Source organism: Rhinocladiella mackenziei (assembly GCF_000835555.1).
Source record: "Rhinocladiella mackenziei CBS 650.93 unplaced genomic scaffold supercont1.7, whole genome shotgun sequence".
In the NCBI taxonomy this organism is placed as follows: Eukaryota; Fungi; Ascomycota; class Eurotiomycetes; order Chaetothyriales; family Herpotrichiellaceae; genus Rhinocladiella; species Rhinocladiella mackenziei.
The window spans coordinates 2,080,653-2,103,837 of record NW_013550598.1 but is presented as its reverse complement, the minus strand read 5'-3'; the positions used below and the strand labels follow the sequence as shown (position 1 = coordinate 2,103,837).

Sequence of the window (23,185 nt, the reverse complement as noted above, 5' to 3'; positions counted from 1 at the left end):
CAACCCTCACACACTAAGCAGAACAGGTATCCTCCGTTGCTTGCTTGGTATATCCACTGCAAGGTTCGGGCATAGACCACCCGTCTTGACTGTAACCTCACCCAGGAGAGGCTGTTCTTGAGGGCGAATCCTCCCATTGGTGAAAATCCTTCCCTTTTCCAGACTGTGGATACATGTCCTAGTCCTCCACAAACCTTCCAAGGACCATCTCCAGACTTGCGGGTGATCAAGAAACTGGAAGGATATAAATTCACGTTTTTCACCCTGCTCGTGGCTCCACTCTCGCCTCTCTTTTGTCCTTGGTTGACCTTCTCCTCTCTTGTTACTGCGCGTGGTAACCTCATAGAAGCAAAGATGGCTCTGATCAAGTTCCCCAAGATTTACAACACCTACTTTGTGGCTTTCATTGCCACCGTGGGCGGCATGTTGTTCGGTTTCGACATCTCGTCCATGTCAGCCATCATTGGAACCAAGCAATACAATAGTTTCTTCGACAACCCTGCCGGTGTGACTCAAGGCGCAATCGGTTCAGCCCTTGCTGCGGGATCCGTTGTGGGCTCGATCATCGCGGGGCCGGTATCCAACAAGATTGGCCGACGTGACTCGATCATGTTCGCCTGCCTGTGGTGGTTAGTCGGCACAGCTGTGCAGACAGGAACAAACGGTATCGGCTCTCTCATTGCTGGCCGTGTCCTTAACGGAGTGACTGTGGGCATCACCAGCTCTCAAGTGCCGGTGTACCTTGCAGAAATCTCTCGCAAGGAGAAGCGTGGAGCTATCATTATCATCCAGCAACTTGCAATCGGTAAGCTATTCTCACCCAGATCGCCCTCGGCCATGCCTGAACGAACTTGTCTGCAGAATGGGGTATTTTGATCATGTACTTTATCGGCTACGGATGCAGCTTCATCGATGGTCCGGCCTCTTTCCGGACCGCTTGGGGGATCCAATTTGTGCCTTGTGTCTTCCTCATGTGCGGACTGCCATTCCTTCCAAGATCTCCCCGATGGCTTGCCAAAGTCGACCGAGTCGATGAGGCCATCCGAACACTGGCCAAGATTCAGGCCAATGGAAACCAAAGTGACCCCCTGGTCGTGGCCGAGTGGCAGGAAATTACGGAAACTCTGGTTGCTGAACGAGCAGCTGCCCAAGGTTGGCGCAAGTTTGTCTACAACGGCATGTGGAAGCGGACCTTGACCGGCTTCACCGTCCAGATGTGGCAACAGAATAGCGGTGCTAATGTCATGACATACGTGAGTTGTCCCCGGACAGCCGTGGGATGTGAGCTTCCTGACATCTTTCACAGTATGTCGTTTACATCTTCATGATGGCAGGCCTGACGGGCAACATCAACCTCATTGCCTCGGGTGTGCAGTACGCGCTGTTCATTGTTTTCACCACGATCATGTTCTTCTACATCGACAAGACGGGCCGAAGGCCTCTTCTCATCTATGGAGCCCTTGCCATGGGTGCATGCCATTTTGTCGTCGGTGGCATTCTGTCTGCGGGCGAAAGTGTTCCGGAAGGTGTCGGTGGTAACAAAAATGTCCTGATCAAAGTGGAAGGGTCAGTCTTTCCCCATCAATCTAAAATAAATTCGAGACTGACCTGGTCCGACAGTTCCAAAGCCAACACCGTGATTGCATTCTCCTACCTCCTGATCATTGTTTATGCCTTGACCTTGGCTCCCGTCGCTTGGGTCTACGCCGCCGAAGTCTGGAGCTTGGAAACCCGTGCGACGGGCATGGGTATTGCTGCTCTGGGCAATTGGCTGTTCAACTTCGCCTTGGGTCTTTATATTCCACCTGGGTTCCAAAACATCAAATGGGGAATGTTCATTGTTTTTGGTTGCATGTGTGTGCTGGCAGCTATCCAGTTCTACTTCACCTATCCAGAGACCTGCAACAAATCACTCGAGGAAATTGAAGAAATGTTTTCCCACGGTGGACCAAAACCATGGCATACCAAGCCTGGCCAGTCCAGGTTGGATAGAATGGTTGATGTCGCCCGTGAGAAGCACTATACGGTGGACGATATCATTCAAAAGTCTCACTCTATTGATCACGGTACCCACGTCGAAATTGCCGGTGAAAAGGCCGTCGAGGAGCAAGTCAAGACTGCTTGAGCACAGTCTCATTCGAGGGACCAAGCCCTATGAATGGCTCGGGAAGACAACTGCTTACAGAGATGATCCTCCAATCCAGGCGTGTTAAGATGGGCTGATGTTCCTGTTCCCTTTGATTTGGACGACCGTCGAGAACCAAACAGAAGACTGGCCAGGATGGATGAACAGGTAGAATTTGGCGAGCGGCACGGGAAGATGTCAATGAGAAGTCTGTACATGAACCAACAGGCATGTAGCTCCGTCCAGAGATTTCTTAGACCTTGAATAATAGTACCAAATTCAACGTTGGTCCCCTAGCTCCGCTTTTCGTCTATCTGTCGCAGATAAGGAAAACGGCACCAAATCTTTCGTGTCCTCAGATGCAAAGACCCTTGACAGGGCACGCTACGGAATTTCGGACCGCCATCAACAGGACAACTTTCAGCCAGACGGCATTCTTAAGGCCACGAATACACCATCATCGGCCAGTCAGAGCCCAATGGAGGGGCCGGCATATTAAGCTGATTCCACAAGTTCGCCATCACCCAGCGCTCGACCGAGCTACAATTGCGATCCTATTCTTCCCAGTTATATGGACACTAGGACTTATCTCGCTCGCAAAACGGAGCACAACGCTGAGCAAGGACAAAAGGATGCTTACCCCGTTTTTCAAGCTGGATGATTATAGGAGCAAAGAAGCCCACCGATTTTCGCATGTGCTCGTGTTCAGAAGCCGTTGTTGACTTGTCCAGAATGACAGGAGATGTTTTTATCGTGCCCCTGAAGAGGACTCGATGACCTGGGGGTTGATTCGCAAGTCCAAGCCTGAAAATACCAGAATGATGGAAACCTCATGTTGGTACATCCGATCATTCTTCCCCGTCGTGTCCGGACAAGTGTCGTATGCACCGCTAGAAGAGTACAGGGACATACCTATAGGAACAAGACAATTCAGAAGAAGGGGACATATGTCTCGACGGCGTCACTGGCGTCGAAGTCAAGTCTCTGAGTCTTGACAATGAGCCACATGGACCGAGGACCTCCCATGGCTTGATGTATACGGCCAGACCTCGTGCCTGCCGGAATGTTGTGCCTTTCCCTCTGTGTTTAAACGTGCGTAGGATCATTATTCCCAACACGGCATCATTAAGGCGCGATACGCTCGGATTGGGGTGTCAGTGTGGCTGAGGTTAGAGGAAAGGTATGGGAAGAGCAGCGTCTGCTGTGTGGGATCGGTTGCTCTAAAGAGGGAGAGTAGCTGAGGAGTTCTATGATCGTAGTAGATCCATCCAAACAGAACGCCCCTCGTACTCATGACCAATGTTCTATCTTATCCCAAACAGAACAACTCTCGTGCTCATGACCAATATTCTATCTTATCCCAAACAGAATGCCCTCGTTCTTACAACCAACGTCCTATCTTATCCCATCTAGTAACCCAGTTTGTCGCCGATCACTGTTTCTTCCTTCGCATGGATATTCCGCAGATATAAATATGGCTCTGTTGCCCAGTTCCTGTTCTCGTCCAGAGCACTGTCCTGACGATGAGGACGTTTTTGAATACAATCTTCCCCCTTTTCGCCCAACTCTACTAGTCCTTCAACGAACGGACCACCACTTGCCTTATGAAAATCAATGGGTTGTTATGGATCATTGCCTTGCGCTTTGTACTCCATCCGCGAGTTCTTCTAGCATCAAGGTCTTTGCTCGATCCAAATTTATGACCACGAAGCTTGGCCTGCTGATGAGGGTTCATCTCGGGGAAATACTGTATACGCCCGGATAAGCGACCGTCATGAGAATTGCTGCAAGCGCAATCATTCTGCGTACATGGCTAGAATTCTTGGAGGAATGTGTCTCTAGCGGGTAATAAGTACGCCCCATCCAGGATCATGAGCTCGGCTTCGTTCCTCATCAGCAGAAGCAATTCATTTGATGATTTCAACGTACCGATAAATGCAACGGATCAGAATACACACAAACGCGCTTGTCGTACATGCCAAATAAAACGTGAATGCGTTCCGATTTCGTGAAGAGTGCGGTGGGCGAGAATATCCTGGGCTCCTGTGGTGGTTGTATAGTCAGTATGCATACTCTGCGGCCAGCAAAGCACAGATACCCATGGTGACTGCCTGGAAAACGATGCCTGCCACCATGATTTTGTTACCGATATCGTCCGTGCTTTGGGAGTCCTTTCCATCTGAGGACGACGCCTGAACACCTCCTCCCGCTAGCCGCGTAACGAAGTTTAGTGTGTCGGCGGTTATAAAGATCTATGTATAGAGAGCCGGCTTCAACCTCGAATAATCTGGACCGAAATGCGGGATCGGGTGCTTGAGAGTGAGGGAGAGGCCAGCGGCTAGAAATGAGGGGGAGACGATAAGGAGAAGGATCTGCATGATGAGTCCGTCCTTGTTCCAAGGGTTGGCGTGCATGATGAGCTGCCTAATGTACCCTACTACCTCGCCTGTGCAGCCGAGGAAGATGAGGATGGTGTATGCTTTGAATCGATACATGACGCCGAGAACGACCTGTGCAACGGCGCAACCGGCAAAGAAAGATGGCGTTGCCTGCCAAGTTGGGGTAGTAACCGTAGGTTGTTTGCTCGACTGGGCAGGAGGGGTTGATTTCAGTGCAATTTTCCATTGCGACTGCAAGGACGTGTGTCGTGGTGTTGTATATGCGAATATCGAGGAAGAAATGTGTATTGGTACCTGAACCATGTGCGGAAGAGAAGGAGAAAGGGTTCGTCCACAACCGCTATATATACACACAATGGTCACGGTATCCCATCCTGGAAGACCTACGTATATTCGTGGAAAACGCACTGCGCACATTGATTCGTACCTTGATCGAATTTGATCCTGATATCCATCAAAGTGAGATTGGGGGCGTGATTGGTTGTTCGTTCATCGGTAGTCGTTTGTCGTACAACGAGTGAACTAAGCATTTTTCTCTGGCAGCAGGAGGCTTGGCCTGGTTCTATTTCAGACTCCCCTGATTGTTTGTTGCCTGGCTCTGAGCTGGACGATTACGAGTTCTTGGAGGAGATTCTGCAGCACTTAAGATCTCGAGGCTGTGATTGCGACGAGCCACAAGATAATGGAGGAGTATCAGCGAGTTTATCTCCTCACAATATGCCATCACGCCGGTTCCATAAAAAGTCGCGTTTTGGGCGCCACCAATGCAAGGCTCGACGAATGAAGGTTTGTTTGATTCATTCAAAAGTGCGAAGTGCGGTGTGCGCACTGATCGTCTGGGCTGCCACAGTGCGACGAAGACAGACCTTCCTGTAGGAACTGTATACGAGCATGTATGCAATGTGTCTATAATTCATCCGCGGCCTCCCTATCCACCTCGCAAACCGTTTCACAAGAAACCTCACCGGCAACATCATATGTGACTGTCCCCATACCATCAAATATTCCCCCGCCGCCACCCTTACTCGATGTATTGGATTTAACACTGATGAGTCATTTTACCGCCGTTCCCCGGAGAGTCCCAGCAGCACCTGTGGCAGAAAGTTATTCCTGCCGAAGCACGCTCCAATGTGCTCCTCGTGCACGGGCTATTGTCCGTGGCCGCATTGCATCTCGCCCGCTTGGAGCCCAAGAAAGAGGCAACTTATTAGATGCGGGCTCTTCACCATCATGACCGCGGCCTTCATCTCTTCAATACCATGATAAGCTCTATCTCCGCCGAGAGTTCTCCAATTCTGTTCGCGTTGGCTACCTTGCTCACCATATGGGTGTACATTTCGCCGGCGGTGTGTGGGGAGAGTCTTTGCCTGGACAGCATTTTGGAGGTATTGGGTCTCGTGTGCGGTGCTCGATCTCTTTTCAAACTCCATACCGCTACAATCCACGAAAACGCGGTGTAACAACGATACCAACGAAGGGTAAGGATCTGTTACGAGGTGTAGGGAGAGGGATCATAAATCGTTGCGAGTGCACAAGGTAGGGTGTGGAATAGTAATGTACTGAAACCTGTCTATCTATCTAAGGGTTCGAAGGCTCTTATACCTTTCGCCTCTTTGCCCATTTTCGGCGTCCAGCCCCCTCCCTGCCACTTCTGCGGTGGCTGGGAATTTGTCGCGTGATATTTGGGTGTTACACGCGGTCGGACACATTGCCGATGTCGATCGTTCTACACACTTACCCACACGAACAGGAGACGAGGTCCACCGTGCGGCCATCGCGCATCTACGAAACTTGCTACAAAGGTCGATGCTCACTCCTGACGATGCAAGACTGGCCGTAGCATGGCCATGTGTTGTTGGAGAATCTTTCTGGGCACGTCTAAGGAACCACGAGCGCATGGCCATGGTGATATTTGCACATTATGCGATACTCTTACGACGCTTCGATCGTTCTTGGTGGTGGATGGCCGGTTGGTCAGGAAGGGTCCTCCGAGCTGCCGAGCTGACCCTAACGGACGATGACAAAGTTTCGCTTCGTTGGGATCTTTGTGTGCAGCATATTTCATCATCTGGCATGGAGCTGGACGACCAGCAAATTCAGGGAGCAGGCTCATCTGCAACGTTCATAGCCAGGAGCAGTTCGTGAATCGCGCGAACCCTTGTTCTAAACGGCTGTGAGATCTTACTCCAGTTGAAAAAGGATCGACTTAGCTAGGTGCGGAGGTCTAGAACAAGGCATATAAGATGCAGGAGGTATCCCTCAAACCTATAAGTGGCTCGATAGCTTCCATCTGACCACTCTTCGACCCCGGCACTCACCATTTGGCTTTTTCCCGAGTGTAGGCCGCCACTGCCAGGATGCCGAACGAGAACAGAGAGAAAGATTCGTCGAGGTTTAATGGAGCCCCAAAGCATGGCCCTGGCCTCACAGCCTTAGTGGGCCTAACATCGCCAGATATTTCTAAAGATCCCTTGTAAGCCGCCTCCAGACTCCAAGACGAGGCCAGAAGACCACACACGAAGCATGTTACCAGACTGGCCAAGTCCGTGGACAGGCAAGAACGATACCGAAGCGTTGGAGATGGAATTAACTGAATTGACTGGTTGATTGATGTCGACGTGATCGCTTTGAGAGCGATCAAGGGATGAGGGTGCAAGCAGACATATGCTGTAACGGTTTGCTCTCCTAGCGGCTCGGCAGCCATGACACGTGTGGACTTGCAACCGATTCAGGCCACATGGTCAGGAGCAAATGGGGAAGCGGGGGGAATCGATCGAGGATTTCGCCAAACGAGGCAAATTCGCGGTGCTTTCTTTAAAAGCCGGGGGGCTTGCCTCCATGTTCACCCACATCTCCACCTCCACTAACTACTATTTCCCTGCATGAACCTCCTCCCATCGCGCTCTCAGATTCGAGATTCGTGCTCCTATGAACAGTCGGATCACTTGCCGATTTGGTATCATTCAAGCTCCCCAACCTCCGGCCCTACTTTCTGCATATCGAGCGAGCAGGTCGACCTCCGACGTGCTCTTAACACACCTGGCGCCCAAATGATTGAATGAACGAATGAATCGACGAAGAACCAAATGCAGAATCAAAATATGGGCGTGAAGAAAGTCCGCCGCCGCAGGACTCCTGCTTCTGCCCCGTGTCCCAAGTGTGGACGGGCATTTTCACGAAACGATAGCTTAAGCCGCCATATGAAAACTCACGGCACTCACATCGAACAACGTCCATTTCACCGAATCATCCATGAGAAATTCCGGGCCTGCAATCACTGCCGGCGATCGAAAATACGCTGCACGGGCAGTACTCCGTGTGCGAGGTGCGAACAGCTCAAGCAAGAATGTCATTATGATCAGAAACGGCGAAATCCACCGGTCTCGTGGACGGGCTCTTCGACTGCACCACCTCCTCAACCAGGAGAACCTCCAAAGATCCCTATCGCCTCTCCACGGCCTTCACTCGACGATGAAGAAACCATTGCACCCTCTGCCAGTCTCTCTGACCCAGAAAAGCTGCCGTTCGAGACTCCCAAGAGTTCTGAAGATGCAGCGGCTCTTGCCGTCTCCTCGCCAGACAGCACCGCGGCTCTGTTGCGATTGAGCCTTTCTTCTGACGCAGATGGTCGTGCCATCCTCTTCAACGATGGCAAGGATTTTTCTGTGGTTCAGTCGACATATGTATCACCCACATTTCACGTCTTGGACCCTTACAGCTACAAATTACCATCTATCGCCGACTCTCGCGAGGCATCTACGCCCACCAGCCAGCCCCTCGCCCATTGCCGATATACGGTCCTCCAATATTTGTCCCCCTTTTTGGATAGGGATTTTGGGTCCAATCTTGCGTGCGACCTCCTCGACACGTACTTTTCAAGTGCGTTCTCCAGTCGGATGCATCCAACATGTCACCATATCCACAATTTCATTTTAAGACGCTGCGATATTCTTGACCCCGTCCAACCCCGCAAAACCCATCCTGCCTTGATTGGAAGCATGCTTTTCGTGGCCGCTCTAAGCGACAAGGCGTTGGGGTTATTCAGCGGACCCGAAGAACGAGACCGAGTCTGCAAATATCTGAGCCTGCTCACATATCGACTCCTCAGTCCTTCCAGATACGAACCCCTGTTGAGTCAAGAAGATTTGGGGTTACCTCCTAGCTTTGGATCAGATCCAGGCTGGTCAAACGAGGACTTGCGGCGGGCTTTGGATCCTCAGCAGCAGTCAGATGCCTTTCCCATTGCATGGGGCACCGACTATATAATTGCGTTTATCCATGTGGCGTCGGTCATCTCAGGCAGTGAAAAGAAGGCCGCAAGTATCAGATGGTATGTTATGGTCCATGCATTGAGTTCCGCCTTGCTGCGGTGGCAATCGGGTCCTACACTGGCATGAGAGACTGACCGCGAAACAGGTGGAATGTTGCGTTCAATCTTGCAAGAGATTTGAAGCTGAACCAAGAAATTGAGTCATACATCCTGCAGCACGATGATGGAGAGGACCGCCCCAATATCAACTGCAAATGCTCATTGAATCAAGATGCGTCAAGCGGCTTTATCGGCGAAGTACATCGAGAGGAACGTCGCCGGACTTGGTGGCTCCTATTTTTGATGGATCGACATCTAGCACTGTGCTACAATCGACCTCTAGCCTTGTTGGATGCCGAGTGCAAAGACTTGTTGCTGCCTCTGGATGACGTGACTTGGCAATCTGGTGCGCTGCCTCATAGTCACGGTACTCGGGCTGACGGACCTCGATGCATGTTGCTTCCGTCAGGGAGAGGAAGATTCCACGGCGCTCCAAATACCTATTCCGGACCCGGTCTGTTCGAGTTCTTCTTACCATTGATGACAATAACTGGACACTTACTGGACTACAATCGAGCAAAGAACAACCCTGTTCTCGCTGCGGCAGGATCGTCCATGTGGAGTTCTCAAGAACGGCAGATCCTGCGAGAACTTGATCACTATCAAGCCACCTTGGACCGCCTTACCACCCGACCGAGCCTAGAGAATGACGCCGAGAAAAGTTCCCCTTGGACAACGGCTTCGGCACCTCCGATCGAAGATTCTGAAGCCACTCATATCGCTAAGACGGTTTCTGGTTATGCGACCCATGTGGTGTCCGTGCTGAGGATTTTGGTCGGCAGTAAATGGGACCCTGTTTGTCTTTTCGAGGATGCGGATTTCTGGACTTCCTCCTTGGGGTTCAAGGACTCCATGTCACACACGATGGCCGCCTCTGAATGCGTCACTCAGATTCTCGAACATGACCCAGATATCAGTTTCATGCCATACTTCTTTGGCATTCAGCTCCTTCACGGTAGTCTTTTGCTTCTGCTAGTGGCCTACCGTTTGCAAGCCGATTCGGGAGCGGCAATTTTGGCGGCATGTGAAGCAGTGATAAGAGCGACGGAAGCATGTTTTGTGACACTTCCTACCGACTATCAACGACAATTTCGCAACGTGATGAGATCTGCAATTGCTTTGGCAAAAGGAAGAAGAAACAATCCCGGCGACACAGAGAAGCAATTGACCTTTGTTCTCGCCAGGTATAGATGGTCGAGAAACGGTGCTGGATTGGCACGATGAAAAATGATGCAACGTAGAAACAACAACAAAAATCCTTCAATATCTGTTTGCTACCGGGATGTTGAGCACTTGTACCGTGCTCCTACATTGACTCCGTGGTGACACAAACCCCCTTTTTGTGTGGAAGGAGGTCAAATCCAGCAATCTAATGAGACTCGGGGTTCTCTTTAAGTAATGCTGGGGCACCAAAACACACCGGTTAGTTGACCACTGACCATCCAGAGGAATGGGTTGAAATTGGTACGGTACAACCATGAAACGCCACAGGGGTCCATGCTCCCCAGTTCGAAGCTAACCGGCGCCGAGTTTATTTTGCCTACGCCTTTGAAGGAGGTCTTTCATCAAAGCTCAAAGGCCGATTCAGTGCAAAGCTTGTTCTCAAGGGTCGTTAGACCTCTGAGCAAAGCATGCCAATTCATATGCCAATTTTTGGCCGGTATTTCCGTCTGACAGAGTCTTTACGTTCGACAAGGCTGCAGGCCCACGAAATTACCCTCCACTTTCTAGCCGAGCTAAGCTGCTGATTCGATGACCTCCAAGGATTGAAGAGCCTCACCAACCCCTGGAACGGAGCGACTCCCCCTGGCCAAGCAATTGGCGCCTACTGTAAATTCGTAGCCCAATACGAGATCCTAAGGAGCTTTTTGCGTTTGACGACTCTCCTTTTGCGACACAACGACTCTGTTATGAGCAGACTTCGCGACTTGTCCTCTCAAGAAGCTGGTTTAGCCGGGAACAAGTGAAAGCAGACAAAATGCCGTCGCTCGCTAGGAAATCGATGAAGTTCATGAGAGATGTCTACAATGCCGCCAATTCTGGTTCCGATCGTCCTCCTATTCCTTCGGCCACACAGTCGTATGATTTTCAGCCTACTCCAGGTCTTTCCACTCAGTTCACCCAGGCCAATCCACCTTACTACAATCCACCCTCGCCATATATTCCACCAAATTCGGCTCACGGCCATCCATATACACCTCAACCTACTTATAGTGTATCAACACCACATCACTCGCCTTTCCAAAATCCTCAACAACCTCCGCCTCGCGGCAACTGGTCTAATCCATTACTGACAACATCGCCTCCTCCGCCTCTACCACCACATCCAACATCGAATTCAACACCCCCTCTTAGCGGTCCACCAATTACTTCGATAACCCCCGGCCATCCTTTCCCTCCTATATCTCCAACTTCTTTACCGGCATCTCCTCAACAATATGGACCTCAAATTCCGAACAGCCAGTATCAGCACTTCCCTCAAAAACCACCACTTCCTGAACGACTGCCTCACCATCATTCCGAAGGATTACGACCGAATACGTCGCAGTTAATTTCCTACACCGAATCCCAAGAACCCGTATCGCCCATGACACCAGCGGGAACGTCGTCTTTCAACTGGAATCAACCAAACTCGGCACCTCCGTTTAGTAATGGCTATCACTCCGACAACAGCCATTCCCCGGGTGTCGCTGAACTCCCTGCTCCCCGGCCACCACCTCCTCCCCTTCCTCAAAGACCTCAGACTCATCGACCTAGTGTTAGTAAGCTGTCAATGGAACCGAATGTGCCAGATACGCAGCGCCAGGATTATGGGACACGAGTTGGGACCGTATCAGCTCCGCCCTCGTCAACTACGATATGGCATGAGATGCCTGCCGAGCCAATCGTAAGTGCTTCTCCAGCCCAAAATCATCAGACGACGGCATCGAACATCGCCGAATTACCTTCCTCGCATAGTCCGAGGCCATCGATAGCCACCTCACAACCCTCATATCACGAACCCCCGGCCGGCGTCGTCGAACTTCCAAATTCACCAGTCAGCTTTTCGCCACCTCAACCCTTCAATTCACAGCAACTTAATTCTATTCAAGGAAAAAGGCCACCCGATCCCTTTCCTCTGGAACCCAATTTAGCAGCAGTGCTTCCTCCACCAAATATATCACCACAGATGCCTCAATCTGACTCGTCGCACCATCATCGAGATAGCAACACCAATGGGATTTCTTGGATACAGAACACGTCATCTCATGTGGCGAGAAATCCACAGTCGAATGATTCGCCATCTCCGACTCGACCTGTCTCTTCACCTCACCTATCGATACCGCGTCCACCATCTCTACCACCTGAGTCTTCATCAGCTCAGCCGGGGCCTTTCAATATGAACGGCATAGTCTCAGCAGTAAATTCAACTGACCACGGAAGAAGGTCAAGTCAATCCAAACCGTCATACCCGGTTGGCGAGGTACCTTATCCTCAACATGATGTCTATCCCAGTGCGGTAGTGATGCCTATGGCACATGAACTCACTGGCGCAGCTACGTCAACTTTGCCAAATCAGAACACCCAACCTCCGGCCTTATGGAGCGGTGTCACCAACCACGCATACCCTGTAATGGGCCCCCAGAGCAGCGTCTCCCTCGGTCCATATCAAGACGCCCAATCGCCATCGTCCGCACACTCTTCACTGACTCCAAGCTTATACAGTGCATCGATCAATGCAAAGCAGTCCGTCACCTCCAGTGAATTTTCAACACACCACCAACCCCGAGATGGCACCTCTCCGAATTCAAAGCAGTGGAGACAAGCCACAGGCCCGCAAGATCCTCTCACTTGATGGTGGTGTGCGTGGATTATCGACTATGTGATGGAAATGCTTGGAAGCCAACGCGGGCCTAGACTTGAACTGTGGCAAGAATTTGATATGATCGCTGGGACCAGCACAGGCGGATTAATTGCCCTGATGCTCGGTCGACTTCGGATGTCGGTGGCAGATTGTATTCAAGCATACAAGAATCTATCTAGAGAGATCTTTGTCCCGAGCCAACGAAATGCCAATTTCGCAGGGAAATCCATGGACTTCCTCAAAGCGAGAGGGCGATTTCGATCAGAACCGCTGGAAGAGTGTGTCAAGGCCATGTTGCGGGCCCGTGATCTTTCGGAGGAAGAACTATTAATGGATCATGGCGCGGATTCGCCGGCCGTGTTTGTCTGTGCCGTTGAAGGAATCAACAGTGGTGCAGTAGTAATTCGATCATACAAGAGTGAGGAGTTCGACGATTTGTATGGCAAGTGTCGGATTTGGGAAGCAGCGCGTGCCACGCCTGCAGCGTCGACATTTTTTGACCCCATCCAGATCGGTGGCCGGATGTATGTGGACGGAGCACTGAAGCATAATAATCCCATCGAGAAGGTTGATGAAGAATCTACCGGTAAGAGATCACACCAATCGAGATATTGAAGGAAAAAGGTTTACTTACGTTACCATTCAACACAGAATTGTGGCCCGGTCAAGAACGGTTGATCATCAGCATTGGAACGGGTAGCGCCCCCTGGTCCGGACGTGACGGGTGATTTTAAATCTCTGGTCGACGCGCTGAAGAAGATTGTCACCGAAACCGACGATACGAGCAACGCCTTCCGGAAACGAAACCGGGACATGATCAACGCAGACCGACTGTTCCGATTCAACGTGTTCCACGGCCTGGCAGATGCGGGCCTCGCGGAGCATGAGGCGGTCAACAAAGCCGAGGCACATACGGGAACCTATTTGAAGAGATTCGACACCGCTCGTGATGTAGAGCGATGTGCCAATGCGCTCAAGGAGACTGGCCAGCGACTGGGATATATTGCGGGTGGAGGTTGGTAGTACTTTGCTGGTGTTTAGGGGGTCTTGCTCGTAACATGGCAACTCTACAGAACTATCGACCTATCGAGAAATCCAACGCGTGTCCACATTGAATTGCGAATTCTGCGATGAATGTCACCGAGGTGAGTCCTCGTTTGGACGATCCAGATTTCCATCATTGTTGATCGTTTCGAGGTCCAGGAATTCCCTACAGTTCACCTCTTTTCCTTTGCGGTACTTGCGGGATGATGCTTTGTAAAGACTGCCACTCACCACACGACGGGAGTCATATGCGACAGATGCTTCGGTTTCGCTCCATGTAGTGGATGGCGAATCTGCTTGGAGTCACCCCTTCGGCGTCCTGCTGGCATTGTACCAAGGAGAGCAAAGCTTGATGGCAGTGTGAGAATTGCGATCAAGCTCTCTGTCAACGATGTGCCGGGAATACGGAACGGAGAGATCTGTTCTTGAAAGAACACGGGACCAAATACCCTGACCACCGTGCTTTTGGGGCACTTTATGCGTCAAATTGGACTACGAAAGAGGGACGTATCACATTAGCCTGCTGCGACATGTCATTTCAGTACGCCTCCTGCTCGCCATGCTCGTCCTGATTTGTGTCGAGATCGAACTTTCACTGACTTGCCACTTTTTATCAGTCATTCAACTCGGTTCTCGATGCTATAGCTGCCGTACTTGCACCGCCGAATTTGGGTCTGACCAGGTCCTTTGTGCCAGGTGCTCTCAAGAGGAAGACTCCAGCCATCTCTCACGACACGAATGGATGACGGCAGATATTTCTTTTCCCCAACGGGGCCCGACTCGGTAGGAAAAGACTTCAAGATGTTTTACAGCTGCGCTCAATGTCCTAGTGAAAGTAAGTCTGCCTCTGCTTCTCTGAAAGGCTTCTACTGCCACCTTTCCATCTGTCTATACCGCCCAAGCAAAACATTCTGGAATTGGTGGTCAATGCATTTACTGATCTTGAACAGAGATCTTTTAGGTCAAGAACACCTCCACCAGCATACCAATCTACAAGTCATCCTATCCTCGCCGCTCGTCGAGCTATTCCATATCGCGAGCGTGAAACAATGCCAGCGACCCGCATTCCGGGGCCCAAGGCGCGATGCATCGATCCCACGAGTTTTTGACTAGTACTGTGTTATTAGACTCGGTTTCGGGTTGGGAAAAGAAGAGTATCTGGGCCGGAGATGACTGATCCTTTTTGGCATGACCCAGTGGTAGTCTACGTGAACACTGACAACTCGACGATCAATTTAATCCATTGCGAAATGACGAATTGGTAGAATCCACATCCAGAAAATGAGGGATCTCAAGAGGTGCCACTCTGTAGACTATCTAGACTTTCCGAGTCAACATCGAAGGATTGCTATGATGAATATGAGAGTGCATTCATTTTGAAGACTACTGTATGAACGGAGATCTTGTCCGTGTGTCTCCAATGTTCAGCATCTTCCAGGAGGAATCTGGTGAATGATCTTCCCTGTCCATCAGCCTGAGGAACCAGAGGAACGATATCAAAATGTCGGGTCGGAAAAACAAGGCTCCGGATGCACTTAATTTGTCCCGTCGCGTCGCGTCAAACGGACCGAGAAATGAGCTGGCTGCATTGGCTGCGGATTCAATCCACTGCACTCCCATTGCTCCCAGTTACTTTTGATATCTCCGTCATACTTTTTCCCCAACATGTCGGCTTTCATGTAATGAAGAAATTCAATGCAAGTTACTCGAAAACATATCTGACGCGGCACAACTACTACGGACCAAATCTGCTGAAAACCATCCGAGGACGCCGGACCGACACCGCTTCAGGACCTGCCTTGGGAGAAGACTTGAAAAGAAAAAGTCCCAACATGAAGCCAAGGATGGAAGAAGATGATGAATTGGCCATATATGCTCAGCCAATGAGTAGTGATGAAGACTTCATCGTTCCCAAGGAAACCGCCAAACGCTCGCCCAGAAAATTGAAAACTGAGACCATGAAACCCTCCCGTGCCTCTCCAAAACGTCCTGCAAACACCGCAGCCTCGACCAGATCGAAGCGAAGGAAACTTCAAGACGAGCCTTCTATCGATAACGTCATTACCCCGGGAAAAGATGAAGTTGGCGATACATTTCCTAGCTGGAATGTTGGCTCTCAGAAGAGAAAGTTACAAAAAAACTACGCCAATCGCAAATTCTTCGTGAAACCCGAGATTGTCGAGAGCAAGGATGACTTACGTGGATCGAAGCAAGAGTTCATTTCGCATGATGTGGTCGAAAAAAGGGAAGATGTGAACTCTAAGACCGGGTTTCAAGAGATTAGCGCACTACCAAGGAAACGTGCTACAAGGAGTCTCTCTCACTCAAAGCCGTCGTTGGACATTGCGGATCTACCACAGAAAGGTTCACCGTCCAAAGAGTCGGATTTTTTCATGCCAGATCTGCCAGACTTCGATTCATCTGCTCCGACCACTGGAACAGATAATCCATCCACATTTTCCGAGGAATTTTCACCTGACAAACCCGGTCATAACAGATCGGGTTCAACGTCTTCCCTCTCATCTGTCGATTCTATGTTCCTGCTGGAAAACAAACTTGAAATGGATGCCATGGGCGACCCCGAAGTTACCGGTCAAATCTGCCCGATCTGCAAAAGGCCTGTCAAAGACTCTGTTTTATTATTTGTTCCCAACAATCTTCGCAAAATATCTTTCCAAAAGCAACAAAATTTCTGCTCACAACATCAACTGGTCGATGCCAAAGAACAGTGGAAAGAACGAGGATACCCGGAGATCAATTGGGAAGATTTGGAAGAAAATCGAATCCGCAAGAAAATACCGAATTTGAAGCAGATCATCAATCGTGAGACCCCCAGTTTTTATCGGGATCATCTGGATACCAGAATCGAAGCTGCCAAAGGCCATGGCAAAGCCATTCGCACATATCTCAACCAGGGAATCATTGACGTCGTCAAACAGGGTTATTACGGTCCGAAAGGAACGCAGATTATGATCAATGCGATTACCGAGTCTCTTAGTGGATCTTTGAACAAAGCTCTGCAGTCGGATTCTACGCTGCGAACGGCGGGTGTGGGGTACTTTGTGAGTGCCGTGTTAGTGCCGGAGCTGACGTTACAGCTTGTGATGGAAGATATGAAGTTATCGAGGAAAGAGGATGGGAGAGCTGTGATGGATGAGAGCACACATATTGGTATTTTGTTGAATCCTGATGATGATCGAGTTGAAAGGGGAGGGGAAGGGGAAGACGAAGATGGAAATTGACGGCCTGTCAGTGGATGGTTGAGATTATCGTCATGGAGTATGCTAATGGCTAGGAGCTAATGAACGGTTATCCTTGGGGGAAAGGAGAAAAGAGGCCTCTATGCACCATCGACCCACATGGCATAAAGGGATCTGTATATGTCGAATATTGAATATGGAATATCGAGTACTGAATACCATGAGTACAGAGCTTCCCGAAACCTGCCTACACATTCCGACTTTCTCCCACACAAAAGCTAAGGCTATGCTGTTGGGGTCGCGCTTTTCCAGATTTGTAAAAGCCGACTCTGTCGCCGCGAGCTAATAGTCGATGAGCGTATGTAATGATGATACGGCTAGTACAAATCGAGTCTTCGTATTGAAATGGACATTTAACATGACTAATCCATGTCAGTACAATGCAGCGAGACGATAGGCAAAAGCAGCAACGAGATTCTACCAGCTTTCAACCAAGCTCTACCAACCCCGAGCCTTCGCAGTCTCGAACTTTGACACAAATCCTGCTCTCAGCTACTGTCTGTATGCTGTAAAGGGTCCACCGTAACAATGGTGGGTGACGGAAGAGTAGTGCGATATAAGGAGATTATAATGGCGTAAAGGAAGAGGGACGTAAAGGCTAATTAGACTCAACGAAGGCGCAAACGTTCGAATTCCACGCCTGGTCCGGCTTTTAACAAGGAATCCCGTATTATGGAAGAATAAGAACTCGCTGAGCGCGAAATTGAATCTTGGGGATTGGAAGACTGCTGTTCTGTTATGCGATTTTGATCAGCCTCGTCGTGTGATGAATGCTCGCGTTCGTCTTGTTCGTCTTATTCATCATGTTTGGCGATTGTTGGTGCAAGGGGGAGCATTTGCGAGGATGTAGGAACTATCTGTGATAAGACTTTAAAAGATACGTTTGGACATGAGGACGGTCCTGCCGATTTGTAGCCACACGACTGAATCATTTGGTGGTTGCCAGTATAGAGTCATGCCAAGGCTTTTTCCGTCTCGGCAGGCGTTCCACGTGACCTATCGAGCCTTACTACTTTAGGACAAGTGGACAAAAGAGCATGGTGCGAGGGACCGCACGTAGCTATTTCTTTTGGAACATAGTCAAGATTTTACCAACATAGTCAAAACTTTAATTTTACAGTTCGTCTATTCATTCGACTGTCTCTACTGCTTGTGGGCCGTAGAGGTCCTACGGGAGCATCTTCAAGCTGCCTGATGTCTCAGCCTCGCGGTACTGCGGCCTCTGGAGCTGGTGCTAAGGCCATGTTGGAAGATCAATCTGATATCAATAACGACTTGCAAATCGCTGTACAAAGGGGGCTCTTAGAAAGGTACAAAAATCGAATTGAGAGCACACCATCTGCCGATGTCAATACCCAATTCGGGCCAAGCGCTGAGACAGCGCTGCATATAGCGGCCAGGCTCTCACGTCTCGATATCGTTAAGTCCCTCGTTGAAGCTGGTGCTGATCTGAAGTTGAAAGATCGTCAAGGATATACTGCGGGCCATACAGCTTGTTATTGGGGCCATCCCGAGATTGTTCGTTACTTTTTCAACGATAACAAGTATTACAATGTAAACGATCGGACTGAAGATGATATGACATGCCTCCACCTCGCAGTCAGCAATGGCACAGACTTATTGGGTTATCGAGATTCCGATGGCACCGTCGAAGAGCTGCTACAAAGCGGAGCCCAGCCAAATGACAAGAATCGTGAGGGATTGACTGCATGGGAATTAGCAAATGAACGCAATCTGGTCAAGGTGATAAGTGTCTTCGCATTGGATGCTAGACCAGAGGTCTATGAATCTACTTGCATTGAGGAAGGGGAGGATGATTTGCATTGGGATGATGCCGATGTAAGAGACAAGCTCTCGCCCACCTTCACCAGGTTGACTGACATCAAATCACAGCAACTTGCTGTCATAGTAGGTCAACCAACACTACAGCATTCGAAACGATGCTAACCGTATTGCCAAGGCTATATTTCGAAGGTTGATGCTAATGGGAAAGGTTTCCGAGAAAGTTTTCATTCAATCATTGAAATTACTCCGCTCCAATTTTCTGGAGGATAGTGGAGCGAGTCCCATCCTGAATCGAAGAGAGCCGTCTTGTCACTTCGATTATATCATCGCGACACAAAAGCCCAATTTACCAGATTTCATATCGCTTGTTGTCGGTATACTCTGAAAGACTTCTTCATAACTGTTCTGACTCTGTTCTGCCAGATCCCTTATTTCTTTTCCGGCCAGAAATCGTACTTCTCGCCCAAACCTCCGGAGGATCTCAAGCTGCGTGAGCAAAACTACACAGATTTGATAGATACCCTGCACTTATTTGGCATGGATCCCTCGTGCGGAATACATCAACAACTTTCCCTGGACGAATACTGCGTTCGAGGCCTAGAGTTCGATTCCCTCGCAATACGAAATGGAGAACAGACAGTCATCCGATACGAGGACAAGAAACGAGGAGGGAAGAACAAAGGAGCACAAGAGGGTCGGTGCGTTGGGACAGACGTTCCTCCGCAGCGACTTATTACGGTAGGCCAAGCATGGTTCTACCAAATTGACCATTTCTCAATTACCGCTTACGATTCATACGAGCGAAATACAAATCAGGCGAAGCTAAACGTTCTGCGAACGATCGTACGAAAGCAATTTAATACGCTTTCTATCACAATATCACGTCTGACTAAAGACCATCCCAGATTGGCCCCTTCAGCTTATGCAGGGATACTACTTTCGGAATGCATCAATCTCATTAATCATCCCGCCATGGCAGGCTTCTCCGAGCCCGTCTTGAACGTCTTCGAAAAAGCAATCAACAATGTCTCAGAAGAGGTGAAGACTTACAGCAAAAGTATGGATTACCATGATTTCCAGGTTGATAAGGAAAGGGACTTCCTGCATGAGATTGGTGATATTCGTGAAGAGCTTTCTATGATCAAGAAAGTGGTCTGGGAGCAAGAAACGGTGTGGAAAGATTTCACAGATAAAGCTTGGGGGGCGGACGGAGAAAATTGGGAGTTGACCAAGCAAGACAGGGAAGTAGAAGGAGCAGGTGACTTGCGAAGGCTCGTTGAGAGACCTCGAACCCAGTTTCGCGTCTTCAACACTCGTGTCGCTGGACTCGAGGAACTTGCCGAGAGAGTTGAGGCTTCAATCCTAACCTTGCTTGACCTCAAATCAAAGCATGCCAGTATGGGAGAAGCTCACACAACGACCCTCATGAGCGCAGCTATCTTCGGATTCACTATCGTCACTGTTGTGTTCACACCACTGTCATTCGTTATCGCCTTATTCGCCCTGCCGATGAACCGTTTCAGAAGACATCAAGAGGCCGGGTACAGCACCTACTATATTGGCAAATGGGTTGGTAAGTCAACCGCGCCAGGCAAATTTCGAGACCATTAATGCTATTAGCAACGACGGAAATTGTTTCCCTTGCTTTCACTGGTTCAGGAAATGGGAAAACAAAGGCTCAGGGTTAGTTTGAACCAATAGACTCAGCGTTTATGCTAGGACTCTTCTAAGTGACGATTCTAATTGATCTGATGGAAATATATGATGGGTACATATCTGAAGTACCAGGAGCTCGTCTCATCACGTGCAGTGTTTCATCACGTGGGTATGCATACTACGGAGGCGTGCACCAAAAGTGGTGAAAACGCTAATTGAAATGACGAAGCTTATGACACTGAATTTTCTTAAGTACTAAGGGTGATTTAGGCGTGAGATGCCTATTGACGCTTAAAGTCTTTGTTGTATAGGTACCTACCTAGGCCTCTATGGTAGCATGAAATAGTGGGTTCTGGGTATAAAACTAGTTTATCCGATATCTCCGGGCACTGTTGTCAAGGGCAACCATCGTAAATATATCCGTCTTTTGAAAGTCTGTCATTTTTCATTTAGCGTTTTCACTTCTTTTCTCCGTACTAGGGTTGAGGCTGGAAAAACTCCGGTCGATCATAGTGGTTCATGTATAATTTGAGATCAGGCTGAAACAGGTCGACAGCGCCACGGCCTTCTGGCAGTACGCAGTATAGGCCTGTTGAAGTCGCCGTAGCGTGATTTAGCAGACTATGCATCTTGGGCACGTTACAATGGACCCTTCACAGCATATACACCGTAGTTTAGCTAAGGGTAGGCTTTATGTCAGTGCAGGACTGTAAAGTTGGTTAAATTCCCTTGCTGCTTTTGCCTCACGAGGCTGAAATTAATTAGTCACGTGAATTACCAAAATTAATTCGAAGTTCCGTCCCGTACTTGGCATATCATTAGGGCTTGGCATTGTGTGGCGACGCCAAGAGGGACGTGCTGGCCAATCACGTAAGCCCGTGGCTTGGTGCTATCACGTGAGCAAGAGGCTTGGCGGTGTCACGTGGGTACGTGGGCACTCCCCTTTGCAGCCCCGTCATCGGATCCAATCCGTGGACCATGCGGCCGGGGGCACCCTACTCGATAGATGTCCATATCGATATGATCCACGCATCGGATCCAGTCTGTGAACCACCTCAGACAAGTCCTGTCAAACTTCTCTTCATTGAAAGAATGCTCTGCTCTCCCCCGGTCAGATGGTGGCATCGAGCCTATCTATATATCTATCTAACAAGTATATGTCATCATTGTTGCCTGTCAATGATAATACAGTCTGGTGAGCAAATGTTGTAAAACAACCCGGTTAGTCGTGAACGATAGGCCATCAATTGTTCAACAAGTCCCTGCTGATCACACTCGAGATGGTTCGTAACCGAGCGTTAATGAACGAGCCTCGATGTCGACATAGTCCATGAATTGGATCCCATGGGTCGTGGTATTTCATCGGATCCAGTCTGCGGACCACCCAGACAACCCCTAATTTACTGATCAAACTCGAGATGGATCGTATGGGGCGTTAACGGACGAGCCTCGATATCGACATGATCCATGAATCCGACCCCACGATATACCACCGCCATCGGATCCAATCCGTGGACCATATGGTCAGGTAGAGCCGGGACAGTGTAGGGCGCTGGCCTCGATATCTAGATGGTCCTTGGATCGGATCTCATGATATACTGTCGAATAGTATATGGCAACATGTTCAGCTGCGATACTGGAATACTCAGCCGGTGTCAAACTTCTTTCATTGAAAGAGTGCTCTGACTGAATTCGGCCAGAGGGTGGCATTGAGTGTCAGGAAGAGGTCCACAGTCCCTTGGGAATCGTCCAAAAAGACTAAGAATCCTTCATTTCATGACAAACTTGGACCTCTTAGCTTATATACTTGTCAGAACCCCGTTCGTGACATTGAACCTATCTATATACCTATCTAACGAGCGTACGTCATCATTGTTGCCTGTTAGTTGTAATACAGTCTAGTGAGCGAGTGTTGCACAATAACTCGGTTTGTCGTGAACGATAGGCTATCAATTGTTCAACAGCTCTTCACGGCCACTCGCAAAGACAGTGTGCACTCCCTCTTACTGTCGTCACGAGAGTACTCCCCTTATGGCGCCAGCCTATGCTTTAATAGAGACCCTTCTTAATGTGAGCAACATACCAACAACGTAGAAGGACTCATGGAAGACTTGCTCAATCTCAATGCGAATGCTATGATTACGTTTGGCTACAGTGGGGAGGTGGCAAAATAATTCTTGAATTTTGAAGCTGCTGGTTCCAATGTTCCGCGTCACAATCCTCCCTGCGACTAACATGCAAACTCACTCCTACTGTCACCCTCTGCAGCCTCCATGCCAGACGACTCCTTTATTCCTTCCCGGGAGACTGCGTCAGCGTCGAGATGATGAGGCTTTACCGGAGCCATGTATGGTGACGCTGTCATGTAAACCCCGCGAGAACGGTTCCACGAAAACACAAGCGTCGGAATACCCGCAAGGACATAAATTCGTTGCAACACGCTTACAGTAAAGTAGAAACATAAATGCCCATTCAAGACTGCGGAGGAGCCACACGCTGTTATATTTCAAGATTTTGTCGGGGCTTCGGTCAACGAGCTGATCGAGTAATTAATTCGTCATGGCCTTTTGTCGCCGTATCTTCTCCGCCTCCTCGTACTTTCCCTGTTGCTGAAGCACCTCTGCAAGGTTGTTCATGCTGTCCAGTGTTGAGGGATGCTCATCTCCGAGTACCTTCTCTGTTAAATCCAACGTCTGTCGCTGC

General features: G+C 49.5%; 6 protein-coding genes across 6 annotated transcripts; all 6 read left to right on the top strand.

Annotated features, from left to right (window-relative positions):
• Positions 1 to 354: 354 nt before the first annotated feature.
• Positions 355 to 2,125, top strand: Z518_09550 (uncharacterized protein; the record flags this gene model as incomplete). Its single annotated transcript, XM_013413505.1, has 4 exons — positions 355 to 805; positions 862 to 1,253; positions 1,307 to 1,566; positions 1,621 to 2,125. The coding sequence occupies 4 exons, from the start codon at positions 355 to 357 to the stop codon at positions 2,123 to 2,125; spliced, it is 1,608 nt and encodes a 535-aa protein (XP_013268959.1).
• Positions 2,126 to 7,625: 5,500 nt separating this feature from the next.
• Z518_09549 (uncharacterized protein) lies at positions 7,626 to 10,117 on the top strand (the record flags this gene model as incomplete). Its single annotated transcript, XM_013413504.1, has 2 exons — positions 7,626 to 8,854; positions 8,941 to 10,117. The coding sequence occupies 2 exons, from the start codon at positions 7,626 to 7,628 to the stop codon at positions 10,115 to 10,117; spliced, it is 2,406 nt and encodes an 801-aa protein (XP_013268958.1).
• Positions 10,118 to 10,871: 754 nt separating this feature from the next.
• Z518_09548 (uncharacterized protein) lies at positions 10,872 to 12,728 on the top strand (the record flags this gene model as incomplete). The annotated part of the gene is made up of 1 exon (XM_013413503.1): positions 10,872 to 12,728. The coding sequence occupies one exon, from the start codon at positions 10,872 to 10,874 to the stop codon at positions 12,726 to 12,728; it is 1,857 nt and encodes a 618-aa protein (XP_013268957.1).
• A 30-nt stretch (positions 12,729 to 12,758) lies between these two features.
• On the top strand, positions 12,759 to 13,760 carry Z518_09547 (uncharacterized protein; the record flags this gene model as incomplete). The annotated part of the gene is made up of 2 exons (XM_013413502.1): positions 12,759 to 13,323; positions 13,423 to 13,760. 2 exons carry the CDS (start codon positions 12,759 to 12,761, stop codon positions 13,758 to 13,760), a joined length of 903 nt encoding a protein of 300 aa, XP_013268956.1.
• Positions 13,761 to 15,463: 1,703 nt separating this feature from the next.
• On the top strand, positions 15,464 to 17,023 carry Z518_09546 (uncharacterized protein; the record flags this gene model as incomplete). The annotated part of the gene is made up of 1 exon (XM_013413501.1): positions 15,464 to 17,023. One exon carries the CDS (start codon positions 15,464 to 15,466, stop codon positions 17,021 to 17,023), a length of 1,560 nt encoding a protein of 519 aa, XP_013268955.1.
• Positions 17,024 to 18,235: 1,212 nt separating this feature from the next.
• Z518_09545 (uncharacterized protein) lies at positions 18,236 to 20,437 on the top strand (the record flags this gene model as incomplete). The annotated part of the gene is made up of 4 exons (XM_013413500.1): positions 18,236 to 18,880; positions 18,935 to 18,949; positions 19,002 to 19,196; positions 19,250 to 20,437. The coding sequence occupies 4 exons, from the start codon at positions 18,236 to 18,238 to the stop codon at positions 20,435 to 20,437; spliced, it is 2,043 nt and encodes a 680-aa protein (XP_013268954.1).
• Positions 20,438 to 23,185: the final 2,748 nt, after the last annotated feature.